This window comes from Drosophila obscura, unplaced genomic scaffold (genome assembly GCF_018151105.1).
Source record: "Drosophila obscura isolate BZ-5 IFL unplaced genomic scaffold, ASM1815110v1 contig_198, whole genome shotgun sequence".
NCBI lineage: Eukaryota > Metazoa > Arthropoda > Insecta > Diptera > Drosophilidae > Drosophila > Drosophila obscura.
In genome coordinates, this window is record NW_024542787.1 from 84,675 (window position 1) to 102,240 (window position 17,566).

The 17,566-nt window shown below is 44.9% G+C and overlaps 1 protein-coding gene across 1 annotated transcript in view; it reads left to right on the forward strand.

The window, feature by feature from the left end:
• LOC111076700 (nephrin-like) overlaps positions 1-17,566 on the forward strand; it is a 330,088-nt gene that overhangs the window by 61,251 nt on the left and 251,271 nt on the right. The window contains exon 3 of the mRNA XM_041593725.1: positions 2,940-3,084. Within this exon, the coding sequence (XP_041449659.1) occupies positions 2,940-3,084 (145 nt within the window). The remainder of the gene's footprint in view (positions 1-2,939; positions 3,085-17,566) is intronic.

Here is a 17,566-nt window from a genome sequence, read left to right on the forward strand (position 1 = left end):
TCCCTATTAGAGGCGACGATAAGTATGCAAATCTTAACCTAATATATTTAGTTAATTAATTGCTCTTAATTACTTAGAGTACGTCCCTAGCTAAGTATTATTGCTGGGTGGGGAGGTCTCTTCGCCGGAGTCGTGTATGGCTAGTGTGCCACGTTAAAGACTGCGCAAGTCTATTAGGATGGGCCTGAAGCTTAACCTGAAACTTGGCTTTCGCCTTCTTTTATCGCGAAGCAGCACTTCAATGTGCATAGAAATTGACTGCTGTTGAAAGTTTATTAGATGCTAATATTGGTGTTGAGTGTTTGCCGCCAGTGACATTAAGGATACTAATGCTTCGACTGACCTATCAATGTAATCTTTACAATAAATAATATAATTTAATATCTTATGTTTTTCCTGTATTTGAGCCAATATGTTTTGCTAGAAGTTAGAAAGTGTGGGCGTTCCGAAAACTGTGCATGGTCGTAAAGGTGAAGTAGAATGGGCGAGTGATCCGATGATAGATCTGTTAAGTGATCTACATTAATCTGAGCTTGCAGAACTCTTCGTGTAACTGCGAAATCAATCAAGTTGTTTGGATCTGTGGGCCAATATGTAGGCTTGCCCGGAGAGATAAAGTCTAGCTTATTTCGTGGTGTTTTTATAGCGTTATATAGTTGGGTGTGCTTGGCATTGTAGTCATCAGCTGCATATAAATCGGTCACCTAGTAGGTCGCAGAATTTTACAAATTCTGTTTCGGAAATGCAGAAGTGCGGTGGGCAGAATACTGCGACTAGGCTTAGGTAGCAAATGAAGGCAATGGATAATGCCTGATGCGATTCTTGATGCCTTACCATCGGGATGATTTGTCGCATAGAAGTTATAGTTATCGAAGTGAAAATAGTTTTTATTTGTTAGGTGAGTCTCTGATATGAGCATGGATATCAGCGACATGGATATGAGCGACAAACCATCCCGATGGTAAGGCACATGGAGGTGTCAATGTCGTGTTGAGCGAGGCACTGTAACAACTCGCATTTGTGCTGCGAAATGCCGTTAGCATTCCAGAAACATATATTTAGACAAGCCATTTAAACAGATTTCCGTTTGATTAAGAGCTCCAGGAGGAGATTTTGGTTGCGCATTAGCTCCTGCATCGTTTGTTGTATTGCTACCATTGTGTTAGTTATAGTTACCAGCATTGACTCAATTCCACTAGGCAATTGGGATGGATTAGCAGGGGTATGTTGGGCAGAGATTTCTGGGATCTGATTTGATGCCTGATGCTGCATTATTCCAGCTGTGGTTGGTTGAAGTGTCGGCTTAGAAACTGAGGCGTACGACCCGTTGTTGTAGCTTAACGCCTGAGCAAAAGAAACTCCTGGAGTCGTAGTTGATGGTATATATGTTAAGTTTTGTCGGTACACCGGGTTTCGAGCTGCAGTTATTTGTTGGTTTAGGCGATTTTTCAATTCTTCATAGACAGGACAACCTCTATAGTTGGCAGTATGGTTTCCCCCACAGTTGCTACATTTTTTGGCAGATGGGTCCTCCACATCACCACAGGCAACGCAGACTGCCCGTAGAGTTCAATAGGTTTTCGTGTGTCCATATTCCTGGCAATTTGTGCATTGGACAGGTCCATTTCGTTTGTGTGGTTTCTCAACGGTGATCCTACGGTGCAGTAGATATTGAAGCTTGTATATTGGGTGAACTTCATTTTTACTTATATGCATACTTTCAGGTGTCAGTTCTACTTTGAACATTGGCTGGGGAATTTTATTTCTATTTATTATGTTCATAGCCATTTTGACTTCGATGCCCTTATCGTTAAGTCCATCTATTATCTCATTGATTGGGACTGTTGGTTCGGTTCCTTTGATAACCACTTGTAATCCTTTGCTACTTTTAAGTTGGTAGGTGTAGTAATTCATTTTTTCATTTTCGAGGTATTTCGCAACTGATCGATAGTTTTGTTCGACATTGACTTGTATTTTTGTTTCATTTATGTTACCCCTTTTTATGGACGTGACATAGAATGTGTTTGCGCCAATTGTATCAGTTATTTTTTTTACCAGTTCAGCACAATTTGCCTGTCGAACATAAATAAGTGGCGGTCTTAAATTTTTGGCCTTGGGTGTTTGGGCGTCACCTTCATTTGGGACACTTAGTATCGCAAATCTATTGTTTGCTAGTGCCTTATGTGGCACAGTGTTCTCGGTTATTTTAGTTATTTTAGCTGCACTGTTGTTCTTCACGTTTTGTGGGCTGAATTTTCTTTTCATTTGCACATAGCGATCGAGCCCAGTCTGAATTAACGCTCCGTTAGCATTTTTTGAACTTATTGGTTGGGAGAGTTGGGGCTTGTCGCAGTGGGTCGACAGTATCGGGCGCTCAGCAATTGCAGTGGTTGTTGTTGTGGTTGTTGTCGTTGTTGTGGTCGAAGACACAGTTTTTAGCGAGGGCATTGTACTAGTTGTTGTCGATATTAGCAAATCGCTGGTTAGGCAGTACGAGTCGGGGGATGGGCACTGAGCACTCTATGACCCACTTTTCAATGCAGGGGAGAGAGAGCGTGCTCTCTCCTCGTGCAGTTTTTGTTGGTACTGCTGCCTTTCGCGAGCGTATAGAGAAGTACGCGTTGTTTTTTGCTTGCGAGAGCCGACGCTCGTCTTGTTGTTGTTGCCGGGCTTGGCTCGTTTTGGCTTTGGTTACAGTGCTTGTGCTCTTTACCGAGCTGGTGCTCTTAAACGTTGACATTTGTTCTTTTCTATTATTTCTATTAATCTTTATTAAACGATTGGATGGTATTCATGGGCAGCACAATCACTAGTACCCATGCACACCCCAAGCGCTTTTTCCGAATTAATTTACGATTACAAAAATACGTCTGAAGTCGACGGTTGGAAATTGTCAAGGAAAATTTATTAATACTAAATATTCATGATGTTTTTTTTAGACGTCAAGTGATGGTAACCAGACAACAAGTACTCTTTCCATCAGCCTAAGTAAAGCCGATGCGGGGAAGTTTTTATCGTGCAAAGCTTACAATCATGCTGTCCCATCAGAGCCTCTTGAAGATGGATGGAAGCTTGACATTCAATGTAAGTATACAAATTTTTCATTTATATAAAGTACAGAAAAGTAACCCCATATTACACCCATCCGTCGACCAATGACCGGGTATTTTTGTGTAATATAACAAAATATAACTTAGCAGACTAGCAAATACGTTAGTCGTTAACTTGTATTCCCTGATTGCTTTTAATACAGTTGCCTAAATAAACTTTTAGAAAACAAAAATCGGGAAGGATCGTGTGAGTCGCTTCTGTGGACGCGACTCTTTTTTTATACCCGTACTCAGTTATTATATAAATTTGTGAGCATATGATTTATGTAGAATTTTAAAATTTTGTACAATTTAAATTTTGTTTGCTACATCTGCTATCTATTTGGTTGATCTAGCTCTGTGGCACATAAGCTAATCCCGTCACTCGGCCCCCTTCCTTTTTTTTTGTCGGAGGTAGCGTTTTATTTTTCAAATAACTAAAGTATCTGTTAAGCTATTAAGCGTTTTTAATAGCTATTGAGTTTTGATTTTAATAAAAGGGCCGAGAAGATTTAATACAAATAATATTTTATTGGCATGTAGTAGCGGCAGTACGGCAGAATATATATTTATTGGTACAAGTATATAGACAACGAGAACCCCATATTACACCCACTCGTCGACCAATGACCGGGTATTTTTGTGTAATATAACAAAATATAACTTAGCAGACTAGCAAATACGTTAGTCGTTAACTTGTATTCCCTGATTGCTTTTAATACAGTTGCCTAAATAAACTTTTAGAAAACAAAAATCGGGAAGGATCGTGTGAGTCGCTTCTGGGGACGCGACTCTACTTATACCCATACTCAGTCAGCATATACATTTTTGAGCATATAATTATTTAGAATTAAAAAAACAAAAAAAAATTTTAAATTTTACATTTTTTTGCTACATCTGTTATCTACATCTACATATGTATTCTACATATACCATTTAGATTCTACATCTCCTCCGCTAGGGGTTGCTCGCGCACTGAACGCGGCAGAGTGTGCGAGCGAGAAGGAAAATGAGTTGCGTTGTCGTTTGCTGGAGGAGGGACAGGGGAAGCAACTGAAAATTAATTTCTTCATTCTGGCTATAATTATGATCCGATATGATTTAGATTCGGCAATCTGGTAGATATGGGCATTCTCTACGATACTGCGTTTTTAGTTTTTTCGTATCTTTAAAAATGTGCCTGCCACAGATTTTCGTCCTTTGTGTGGGCGGAAGGGGGCGGGGCGAAATTTTGAAATACACTTGTAGCAGTGTGATATCACATGAGTGTGGAAACCAAATTTGGTTGCCCTAGCTCTTATAGTCTCTGAGATCTAGGCGCTCATCGGGACGGACAGACAGACGGACAGACAGACAGACGGACAGACAGACATGGCTATATCGACTTGGCTATTGATGCTGATCAAGAATTTATATACTTTATGGGGTCGGAAACGTTTCCTTTTTTGCGTTATACACATCCACTTTTACCACAAATCTAATATACCCCTTAACTCTTTTTTGAGTACGGTTATAAAAAATAACGCACAAAAATAATTCATTTTGCATTTTAAAGCTTAATATTTTCCAGACGGTAAGCTGAAGGTATTAAGTGTTCAGGTTAACTTTATATATGCATTTATCAGCTTTTGAAAATGGCAAAGATGGCAAAAAAAAAACCAGATGTAAGATACTGTCGGGTCAGGCAGCATAACGCATATTCCTACGCCCGGAAGAGGCTGTTCTGGCAGTTATGTCTCCCGCTCCTTTCGTGTTTCTGCTCCACCTGCTGCGTTTAAGCAGCTCTCTCTTTCGTCATCTACCCCTCGTGCTCGGCTCAGAAGCCACGCGGAGCTATGCCATAATGCTCTCACGCTCTCGTTAAGAATTTATGCATAGGGCACGGGAAGTCGTCCCATTTGCCCTGCCATTAGTCTGGTATCTTCGTAATTATAACCGTACTCAAAAAAGAGTTAAGGGGTATATTAGATTTGTGGTAAAAGTAGATGTGTGTAACGCAGAGAAGGAAACGTTTCCGACCCCATAAAGTACATATATTCTTGATCAGCATCAATAGCCGAGTCGATAGAGCCATGTCTGTCTGTCCGTCTGTCCGTCTGTCTGTCTGTCTGTCTGTCTTGTTGAGCGCCTAGATCTCAGAGACTATAAGAGCTAGGGCAACCAAATTTGGTTTCCACACTCATGTGATATCACACTGCTACAAGTGTATTTCAAAATTTCGCCCCGCACCCTTCCGCCCCCAAAAAGGACGAAAATCTGTGGCAGGCACATTTTTAAAGATACGATAAAACTAAAAACGCAGTATCGTAGAGAATGCCCATATCTACCAGATTGCCGAATCTAAATCATATCGGATCATAATTATAGCCAGAATGAAGAAATTAATTTTCAGTTGCTTCCCCTGTCCCTCCTCCAGCAAACGACAACGCAACTCATTTTCCTTCTCGCTCGCACACTCTGCCGCGTTCAGTGCGCGAGCAACCCCTAGCGGAGGAGATGTAGAGTCTAAATGGAACATGTACATTGTACAATCTACATGTTAGATGTATAATATACATTGTAGATGTATATGTAGATATCAGATGTAGCAAAAAAATGTTAAATGTAAAATTTTTTTTTTTAATTCTAAAATTCTAAAAAATTATAAGATCAAGATCATAAGTATAAGTAGAGTCGCGTCCCCAGAAGCGACTCGCACGTTCCTTCTCGTTTTCTTTCAAATTTTGACTTTTAAAACTCAGGAAACTCAAGTCCTTTTATTTCTTATGTATAGGTTCATTAATTAGGTGTCATTAAAGTCTTCCCAGCAAAAATTTTCGATCGCCAGAGACTCACATCAGACTCGTCAAGAAGATTAATTTCATCGCGAGCGATATCGCATTCTGATCTTTTCTGAACTTCTGTTGGGAGAAAGTAAGCCACTTCCGTGACACTTCCAGAAAAGTCGCGAGAGAGTCTTTTCGAACTGTCGCAGGAGAGTCTCCGATAAGGATCGCCAATGGGTCCCCTAGCAGGATCGGTAGAGAGTCGCTCGTATGTGTCGTAAAAGAGCCTCCTGAAAGTGCCCATAAATAGTCGCCAAAAAGACTCACAGAAATACAAAATAATTTGTTTGTTTGTATTTTCTATTAATCTATATATATAAAAACGAGAAGGAACGTGTGAGTCGCTTCTGGGGACGCGACTCTACTTATACCCGTACTCAGTCTGTATATACATTTTTGAGCTAATGATTTTTTAGAATTAAAAAAAAAAAACATTTTACATTTTACATTTTTTTGCTACATCTGTTATCTACATCTACAATGTATATTCCACATCTAACATGTAGATTGTACATGTACCATTTATATTCTACATCTCCTCCGCTAGGGGTTGCTCGCGCACTGAACGCGGCAGAGTGTGCGAGCGAGAAAGAGAATCAGTAGCGTCAGCACCGCTGGAGAAGGAGAGGGAACCAACAGAAAATTAATTTCTTCATTTTGGCTATAATTATGATCCGATCTGATTCAGATTCGGCAATCTGGTAGATATGGGCATTTTCTACGATACTGCGTTTTTAGTTTTATCGTATCCGTAAAATTGTGCCTGCCACAGATTTTCTTCTTTTTTTATGGTGGTGGAAGGGGGCGGGGCGAAATTTTGAAATACACTTGTAGCAGTGTGATATTACATGAGTCTGGAAACAAAATTTCGTTGCTCTAGCTCTTATAGTCTCTGAGATCTAGGCGCTCATCAAGACGGACAGACGGACGGACGGACGGACGGACGGACAGACGGACATGGCTATATCGACTCGGCTATTGATGCTGATTAAGAATATATATACTTTATGGGGTCGGAAACGTTTCCTTCTCTACGTTACACACATCCACTTTTACCACAAATCTAATATACCCCTTAACTCTTTTTTGTGTACGGGTATAATTAAGAGATAACTAGAAGGAACGTGTGAGTCGCTTCTCCATTTTTATACCCATACTCAGTCAGTATATACATTTCTTAGCTTGTGATTTATGTAGAACTAGCAGACCCACGCGCTTCGCTGCTAACTAAATGAATTGGATTTTTAGGAATTCATCGAAATTAAACAATGATAATCAAAATCAACAAATATACTTACACAAATTGCAATTTTTTCAGAAAACTATTTTTCAAACAAAAAGGTATAAAAACAAAATATATCATAAAATGTTCTGTTTCACAGAATGACTTAAAATTAAATGAAATAGACATTTTTAGACCAAATTTGAGATTTTTGTTGATTAAGTTTTAATTTGTAACGGTCGCCGTTGAGCAGCAAAAACAAATAAAAGCTTATTTCTATGTTGCTCAACATTCTCGCATGCAATAACCTTGATTTCCCTATTTATGCCAATTATGTTTGTAGCATAGTTTCGGGTGGGTGCGTGTAAGCTCTGGACTTAGAACAGCTGAGCTAAGCTTGAGCCAGTGCAGTGCAGCGCATCGAAGCGAAGCTTTAGCACGGGAGTCCGCTTAGATCTTTAGATCGTATTTAAACGGATCAAAAGGCCAGGTCGTGCTCTTTTGAAAATTCTAATCGGTGGATCCGTTCGAGAGTCAAAACGTTCCGTAGAACCCTTAAAATTTTAACCACGTGTCCGAAAAAGTACAGTTACATAACTGTCCGGAGTAAACGGAAAAATAATTTTCCATGTTTAAATCCTGTGCTGTGCTGTGCTGTGAGTGAAGCTTAAAACCAAGCAAAAAAGTGTGAGAGTTCGGAGAAAACTCCCTTGGCTTTGCGGCCGCCACGCTGCTGCCACGCCTACAGCCACGCTTCACACCACGTCGGTGGAAAAGACCCGACCAACGATCCTCTCCTGTTCGAAAGCAGACAAGAACGGTACGTTTAAAGCCCTATAAGGAAAAGTAGGAGTTGTAGGTTCATAGAGTTTTTGTTTTTTTGTCGCCTTAGTGCCTTGGCCGCGATTGCCAGCCCGTCCCGCATCAGTCTTTGCACCCACACCAGGTCACGCCGCTATCTATGGCTAGGCCGCCGTACCTTGGTGTGGGCCATTAAATTTTCACCCCGATTGGAAACGGCCGAATTTTCCTTGCGAGGTTACATAACCTGCACCGGCCATAACCTTTGCGCAGCCGCCAAGCGTTGCCGTCGCTGCCCCGAGCAAGCTGCTGGAAGTAGCCCACCACCCCCCTCACCAAGCGCAGATGAAGCCGTTGAGGATGCCGTATTAAATTTCGAGTAGTATAGTGTAGCTTTTATATCTCTCTTTACTTCTTTTCTTGCATTTATTTAAGTACAGTAGGTTAGGTTAGGTTTATAGGGCTGCTCGACTGAAGTCGAGGTCACTCGGAGGCAAGTCTGCCCATTGTGATGCCCACACTCGTCACGGGATATTGTCCGGTGCCTAGGGAGGTTTCGCGAACCATCCCGAGGCCTCTATAAAGAGCACCAGTTTCTCTAGAGGCATGTTTGCCAGGCTGTCCAGATCTTCGTAGAAGGCGCCACCGAGTATTCGGTGACGTCTCCCCATGAGTGCAGGACAGTTGCAGAGAAGGTGCTGGATGCTCTCTATTTCCTCCTCGTCCCCGCAGCTGCGGCAGAAGTCATGGTGGGGCAGTCTGTACCTTGTGGCCATGCGGCCGATGACACAGTGCCCCGTTATAACTCCCGTCAGTGTTCGCACCCGACTCTTCCTGAAGCTTAGGAGAGTCTTGGTGCGTTTAAGGTCGTAGTGGGGCCAGAGCGAGCGAGAGATCTCACAGTTTGGTGTGGTGTTCCACCTCCTGTCCGATCTCGTTCTGGCTCGGCCCATCATCTGCGAGATGATGTCTCGTAGTGGTCTCCTTATGTCGCTGACTGCGTCCGCCATTGGCTTGGCCGATCCATTTCTGGCACACTCGTCCGCACTCTCGTTGCCCGCTATGTCGGTGTGACCCGGAACCCACGTGAGTGTGATTGAGTGCGCGCTGATCTGGTTTAGTGCGTCCACCGTATCACGTACGAGTCTGCTTGTGGTCTTGCAGGATACCAGGGCTTTGATGGCAGCTTGACTGTCAACGCAGATTGCTATGTTCCTCGGAGGTATCTCCAAGGTGTATACCAACTTTGCCGCTTGCCATACTGCATATATCTCCGCCTGGAATACACTGCACCAGTCTGGTAGTCTTAGGGATATGTTGGTTGCTAGTTCTTCGGAGAAGATTCCAGCTCCTGTCCCTTCGGCCGTCTTTGACCCGTCGGTGAAAATGGAGAGCTCGTTCTGCCCCAGGACAGTGTTACTCTTCCATTCCTCCCTATCCGGTATGTGTCCTTTAAAGTTTCTTTTCCATGAGAACTCTGAGACACAGTAGTCACTCCACCTGGCCGTTCCACTATCTTCCATATGGAGTATAGTGGCGTGGCCATAAGGCGATGGCTTGAAGAAGTGCGCGGCTAATAGCCTAGCGGCACTTGTCTCAGCCTTGCACTTAAGATGAAGGTCTATCGGTTCCAGGCCTAACATGGTGTCCAGAGCTGCCTGTGGGGTGGATTTGAGAGATCCGGTGACCCCAAGGCATGCTGTCCGTTGGACTTTACGGAGGTTCTCCAGGTGGGATTTGGTGTTAACCGCTTCCCACCATACCATGCCTCCGTATGTCAGGATGGGTCTTATTACCGCTGTATACATCCATTGGATGATGTGCGGCTGTAAGCCCCATGTTCGTCCAAAAGTCTTCCTACAGGTGTAGAAAGCTGCCATTGCCTTTTTCTTCCTTTCCTCCGTGTTTCTCTTCCAGGAGAGTTTGGAGTCAAGGATGACACCAAGATACTTGGCTTCGCTCGATAGCTCGAGTGTCGTTCCACCGATTGCTGGTAGTTTGAAACTCGGTATCTTATATCTTCGTGAGAACAGCACCAGTTCTGTTTTTTGAGGATTGACCCCCAAACCGTTCTGGTGTGCCCAGCTGGCGGTAGTGGCCAGTGCAGATTCCAGAAGGTCACTGATTGTGGGCAGAAATTTACCCGTTACCAGTATTACTAAATCGTCTGCATAGGCCGTAACCTTATATCCGCTCCTCCCCAGCTGAAGAAGGAGGTCGTTGAGGACCAGGTTCCACAGTAGAGGGGATATAACTCCCCCTTGCGGAGTACCTCGTGTGACCGTCTTTCTTGACGAGGAGGAGCCTAGATTGGCGCTTATCGTTCTGCTTCTGAGAACACTGTCTAGCCATCCGGTTACCGTCGGGTGTGTGCCAATCTTGGCCAGTGCGGCCGTTATTGACTCGATCCTGACGTTGTTGAAGGCCCCTTCTATATCTAGAAAGGCCGCCAAGGCATATTCCTTATAGCTTAGACTCCTTTCGATATGCCCAACAACTTCGTGTAGTGCGGTCTCAACTGATCTACCTTTGAGGTAGGCGTGCTGAGCTCCACTGAACACTTGTTTGTCTAGCTTGGTTCTTATATATAGATCCATCAGTCGCTCCATCGTTTTAAGCAAAAATGACGACAGACTGATGGGTCTGTAGTCCTTTGGGGAGATGTGGTTTATCTTCCCGGCCTTGGGGATGAAGACCACTCTCACCTCCCTCCACCCATGGGGGACGTACCCAGTTAGGAGGCATCCTTCGAATATTTTCTTCAGCCATGGTAGTAGGTGCAGGCAAGTTGCTTGCAGCATGGCTGGTCGGATATCATCCGGTCCCGGTGACTTGTAGGGACTGAATGATTTAATGGCCCAGATAATCTTGTCTGGTGCCATTATATTTCGTATGAGATCCTCGATTTCCTCTCCTGGATGATCCTCAGTGTCGTTGGTGGCGTTGGATTCGTCACCGGTGACATCTGAGCAACCCGGGAAGTGAGTACTCATGAGGAGCTCCAGGGATTCTTGGCTGCTCTCTGCGAAGGTACCGTCCTGGCTGCGGAGCAGGCCTGGTGTGGTGGGTGCCTTCGACAGTACGCGTCGAAGCCTTGAGGCCTCAGTGGTACCATCTATGGCATCGCAGAAGGCTGCCCATGATTCCCTTTTCGCCCTCCTACAGGTGTTTTTGTAGGTATTGAAGCTGCGGCGATACTCGTCCCAACTTTCCTGTGTGTTTGTCACTTTTGCTTTATTGAAGAGTTTCCTCGATTCCTTTCTGACTTCGCTCAACTCCCGTGTCCACCACGGGTTGTGATTGGACTTTGGGGGTCGGCTGATCGGGCAGGATTTGAGAAACGCCATCTGTAGAGCATTAGTGACTGTCTGCGTAGCTTTCTCTAGTGCTTCCGTTTGAATTATGCCCCCTTCCGGTGGGTTAGGCAGCACCTTCTGTACGGTTGCGGAGAAGCGGTTCCAGTCTGTCCGCTTGAGGTTGCGGTAGGCCTTGGGCCTCTCCTTGTTCCATTTGATGCTGTACACTATCCTGTAGTGGTCCCAAAAAGGAACACTCACTGGACACGTGCCAGTCATCGATGGTAAGGGAGTCGCTATTCGAGGCCAGTGTTATATCTATAACCTCTGCACGGTTCCTGTTGCGGAAGGTGGGGTGGTCTCCCCGGTTGCACACAACAAGATTTGTGGACAGAATGTACTCGAACAGCGACTCTCCTCTAGAATTTGTGCCCGTACTTCCCCAGAGGGAGTGATGGGCATTCGCGTCACAGCCTAAGACAATATCAAGTCCCTCCCTCCGCGCTTGGTGGATCAGGGCCCTGACATCCTCCGAGGGTGGGTCTTCCTCTTCGTACGGCAGGTATGCAGAGGCTAGGTATAGGTTTTTCCCGTCCTCCCTCTCACATAGTGCCACCGTTAGGTCCGGAGTGCTGTACCTGGAAGAAAACAGAACATTAAGCTCGTTCCTTACCACGATACAGGTTCTTGGCTTACCCGCGGGGGTGGCGTGAGAAGGCGGTATCCGCGACCGTTCAGTCCCCGAACCCGTTCACTTACGATCCAGGGCTCTTGGATGAGGGCCACGTCCACCGCCTTCTCCTCCATAAACCGCAGCAGGTCCGCCGATGGTACACTTGAGTGATGCAGATTAATCTGCACCACCTTCATGCTGTTCAGCGGACCTGGGGTGTCGCGGTACTGCTACCGCCAGGGTGCCCATACCAAAGGATATGCGGCAGTCCGTTGCAAGGAGTTTGGCCAGGCTTTCTTGACCAATGCTGATCCAGAGTTCCTTGCCGTTCCCCTTGTCTCGCGCTATCGCTCTTGTGATGGTCCAGTCCGATGTCTCCAGGATCCGGTTCTGCGCCTTGATCAGAACGAGTGTGTCCTCATCCGCCTTAATCGGGGGAGGAATCCACACCTTCATGATCGTTCTCCTGGGAATCTGATCCGTCGGGACCACGCGGAGTGCCGCTCCTGGCCAAAGTTCACCAAAACCTTGGACCGTGGTTTTGAGAAACTCAAGAGTTTCTGCATTGCCACAGGCCACTGCTTTGGCTCCCTTATACCACTTGATACCCTTGAACTCGCAGACAAACGGGTTATCTGCGCGCACAATGGCATCCTTCATGGCGGTCAGGATCTCCGATTCTGCCTTCAGCCAATTTACGTCCGATATCTTCCCCTCTGGGTGACTTTGGTCGATAATGGCTACCTGCAGCTCGGCTGGCGATCCTAGGCTGGCCAGAATGTCCTCTGGTTTCGCCTTCTTCGACTCGGAAGCTTTTGTGGAGTCGTCCGTTCTCTGTCGCTTGAACCTTGGCTCTCGACCAGTCGGTTCCACCGGTGCCTTCTGTACAGAGGGCGTTGGTGGTGCCTTGGCACTCGCCGTGTTCTGCGTCAGAGGTGTGGTCTTCCCCCTCTGCTTCCCGGACAACTTTTTCCCCTTTCTCCCTCGCGCGTTCGCAGACGATGACGTTGAGGGTTGGTCCACCTTCGTCTTCGTGCCAGCTGATGCTGACGCTGAAGTCGACGGTTTGGGGTCCTCAGTCACCGCCGCGTGTGCGCTTGGGGGGGCTTTGTCTCCGTTGGTAGGAGCGACTCCGTTAAGCCGCTCGTACCTCCGCACGTTTTGCTCGTGCTTCTTCTTGAGGCTCCTTTCCCTCGCCGTCAGCGTATCGGGGGGTCTTTGGCTAATACCGCGGAGGTATTTTGCCGATGCCCTGTATCCCGACAGCCGTTTGCGTAGGGTCTCAGCCTCCGTCTTCTCATCCGTCACAGGTAGTGGACCCGAGTCGACCTGGATATTGGGAGCCGTGACTTGTGGCTCCGCCTTCTGCGGCTCCTCGTTGTATCCGAGTCGAGAGAAGGCGGTAGCCAACTCTGCCTCTGACACTGAGGGACCAGTGAAGACGAAGCTTCCGTCTGTGGTTCCCGGTTCCAGATCCTCTATCGTCCCTTTCTGCCTGCGGATCCTTCTGTTGCTTGTGGCATTACACGATTTGGCAGCCAAGCACTCCACTGCCATCTCGGGTTTCCTGCAGTCACAGGATATCGACGCCGGGGGGCCTGCGCTCGCACCCCCAATCACCGCCGGTACTGGGTCTCCGACTCCCTGCACCTTAACTGGTTCTTCGTTACTGGACATTCCCCCATAACGGATGCGTTTTATCCCTACCGCCAGGGTGAACTACTTTTAGCTTCGGCGCTCCCCCAAGACCTGCCTGGCTTGGGTGGCCCTTCTGGCAGCATTACGCTACCGCCAGTAAAGCTCTTGGGTTCCTTACGCTTACTAAGCCCCCTCATCGCGGCAAGATGGTAGTTCTCCGAGGGGGTAAGTACAGTAAGACCTCCCAAAACAAAAAAAAACCCGCTGCTGTTAATCTTCAAAATTTTACTTTTTGTTTTTGGTTAAAAAGAAAAAAAAACTTTCTATATACATATATACCCCCCTTTTGCATAACCACCCGACATGGGCAAACCGTAACATTTTTCCACAGCCTCCACAGAAAATCTCAGCGAAAGGCGCCTTTCAGCGAGGGACCACTGTAAGCCGTAAGTGAGAGCAAAGAAAGACACGATTTCCCAATTCCCTTTTGTGCGGGTATTCTCTTAAGCCAAACGGGCTTGCGCTTACGATATTCGGCTGTCACTATACCTGCGTAAAGCTTTTATTCATAGCTTTCCGTTAGGTTTAGTCGGTAGTTCCGTTTTGCGTGTTTGTTTGTTTTTCGACTTGGTTGCATTCTTCTAATGCATTAAACCTACACTAGCCAACAAAGGAAAGGTTTCCTTTTAATTGCGGTTTTAACATCACCTTTTCGTTTTACATTTGTTTCGGATAAATAATTTGCCCTTAAAATGATGTAGTTTTAATAATTATATTATTTTTCTATAAATTTTTTTATTATTATGGAATATTCCTAAATAATTTTACCGACCTACTTCTATCCTGCTATACATATATTGTTGATTTTTTTGTTATGTTTATAATTTTTATATGATATATTCTTATATTTTTATTATGGTTTAAGCAATTTTTTCTCCTCTTTTCTACTATTTAAATTAGGATGTCTATATTTTTTTTAGTTCTTTTAAGTTTTGCTTGCATTTTGTGTTAAGATGCCTTTGCCTAAGTTCAGAAATATAACCTGAAATTTATGAATATGAATATGGACGGTTAAGATATTAATTTCCTGGTGACATGGGAACATAATGGGATAGGGTGAACAAAAAAACGGGATTTCCGGAAAAGTATCGCATATCGGAAATCATGGAAGGGCGGGTAAAGAATAGTGCGGGTCGAATACCACCTCAAGGCCTCGCGCATACCTCTTTCGGAGCGAATCGACAAAAGCCTTTCTTTTTCTCATTCCCGGTTTGTTTATGCATTGTGTTGTTTTCGGAGTTTAGCTCCATTTAGAGTCAAGGGATTCTATATTAAGTTTATGTAGTAGGAGTCGAGACGCGGTCAATCGAACCCCCCCAAGTTACCGAAAGAGCACGGAACCAGTGAATCCCGACCGACAGTGCCTCGACAGCCGACGCCCCTACCACCTAGTGCTAGGGCTACTATAAGAAGAGATGTTACATACATTTTTGGCGCCCAACGTGGGTCTGGTTTTCAAAGAGACTTACTATATTGTATATCTCCCAGTTGGACGCGGGTATGTAACAATGGTTACATAAATTTTTGGCGCCCAACGTGGGGCATGTTTTCAGAAAAACTTACAATAACCGGTCTGTACCTTTAGCAACAACATCCGCTATTGGCTCATCCCACCTTTTGCTCGTTTGTTTTCATAGGCTTAATGCTTATTAGTTTTGTCCATAAGATTACCCTCGGTCAGATACAATTCCAGAATATTGCGAATTCTGTTTGGATTCCAATACTGATTGTCCCTCTGATTTTTGGTATAAGTCGTCGAGGCTAAGACGAAATAAAGCTTAAGTGATTATCCTAAATTGATTGTATTGCTTCCTTGTTGTCGCCTCTGTTCTGGCTAGTCGAAATTGTTGTCTGGAATTTGCGAATATGCTGCTTGCGTATCCTTACCGAACAAGGAAGATTAGTCAAGGTCGCGTTTGTCAAAAATCAGTTAATTCAGATGAGTTTAGTTTCAATAGATTGTCTTTGGAGTTTTATTCCAGAATGGTATTGTAACTCTTTGTGGGGAACATACGGTTACATACAATTGCAGAATATTGCATATTTGGTTTAGACCGGATATCAGTACTGATTGTCCCTGTACGGGGTATTTAAGCCCAGAGATTACGGTTCCAGCTTTGGTCTACACTCATACCAGTGAGTTGGTTCGATATTGTTGCAATGGCAGAAGCGTTTGCATATGGTTGTCTGGAACTAGCGTTTATGCTGTTTTGCGTACACTCGCCGAATCATGTGTAGAAGCCTAAACCAGTGCAGTAATCCCAGATCAATTCAAAATAGGAACAATAGCCCAATTAAAAAAAAAAAAATTTCTTTTTGTCTTCGTTCCAAAGATGTACAAATTGTAGCCCAATCTTATTATGTCACCAATTAAATGTCACCCTAGGAAAACTTTGTTAGAAAAACAAAAAAAATTTGAAATATGCCTTTAAGACATAGCCCTCAGAGAAACACGATGGGTTCAGAAAACATTTGTGGCATTTGTTGCTCCGAAATGTCCAATACTCAGCCGTGTTTTTGTACCCCTTGCAATCACGTATTTCATAAAGCTTGTTTGGAAGCATGGTGCCCTCATCACAATGGTTGTTCAAACTGTAGTAGATCATGGACGTTATCGCAAGCCAAATTAGTCGTTGGCAATTGTTCACCGAACAAGAGGCCGCCAGAACAAACGGAATTACCAGGTCCCTCTGGAATGGCTACTCGAAGTCTTGCCAAAGCTTTGGAGCTAGTGCAGACTCCAGGGAAGGGAAATCGTCAGCCAGAGACGGGAACGGTAGCAGAGGGAAACGGCCACAATCCACAATTGAGCCAAGTCCCGCCTGCAGAATCAGCCCCGGTCGAACGGACCACAAGGCCAACCCGTTCGAAAAGAACTCGGCCACCATTTAAAAAGCAGGTCCCAAAGATCCCTCAAAATCGATCTTCAGGTCCTGAAAGAGTGTGTTTATCAGGGTTGGATGCTAGTCATAGTTCCAATCATTTTGAGGCTCCGTCGGCAAGTGTCGCTGCCCACGCTAGTCATGGGCCAGCTTACAATATGCTATCGGCTCCTCAAAGCCAGGGTTTTGACTTGGATACCCTGCAACAGCTGATCGATAGCACTGTTGCCAAAGCCATGTCCAATTTACATGTCCAGTCTCAAGCTAGTCCTCAAGAAGGGTACTCGTATAGATCAAATGTCCCAACACCTGTGTCATACACAGCCAGCAGTTCTAGCATGCGAAAGGCAAAGACGGCAGACATTATGCAAAAATGGAATGTCCCGTTTGATGGTTCTGTGGAAGGCTTAGGGGTAGAGGAGTTTATTTACCGAGTCAAGGTTTTGACAGATGAAACTTTGGAGAGTGACTTTTTAGGCCTTTGTAAACATTTGCATATCTTGTTAGTCGGCAAAGCGTGCGATTGGTATTGGAGATACCACAAGCAGGTTGATCGCATAGTTTGGTCAGAATTTTGTGCAGCTCTTAGACAGCAATATAAGGACTACCGTTCCGAGTTTATGAGCAAGGAATTGATTCGATCTCGCAAGCAAAAAGTTGCCGAGCCCTTCGTTGCTTTTCATGACGCTGTGGCTGGTCTAATAGACAAGTTTGGCATTAAAATGGATGAAGAGGAATTAATAGAAATATTAAAAGCGAATTTGCTTCCGGAAAATCGTCATAAGATCTTGTATCAGACCATTAGCTCAGTCGGTCAGTTGCGAAGATTAGTCCAGATGCATGAAAATTTAGTGCAAGTCCCATTTATAGTCTGGAGGAATCCCGCCCAGAAAGTGATCCGGAAGAGGACGAGGATCTTAGCATAGAGGCCATTCAAAGTTCGACTGCTAAGCGTACTTGTTGGAATTGTGAGGAACTTGGACATGTGTGGGAAAATTGTCTTGCCGATAGGCGTATTTTTTGTTACGGCTGTGGAGCCCCGAATGTCTATAAGCCGCAGTGCCAAACCTGCATTCGTAG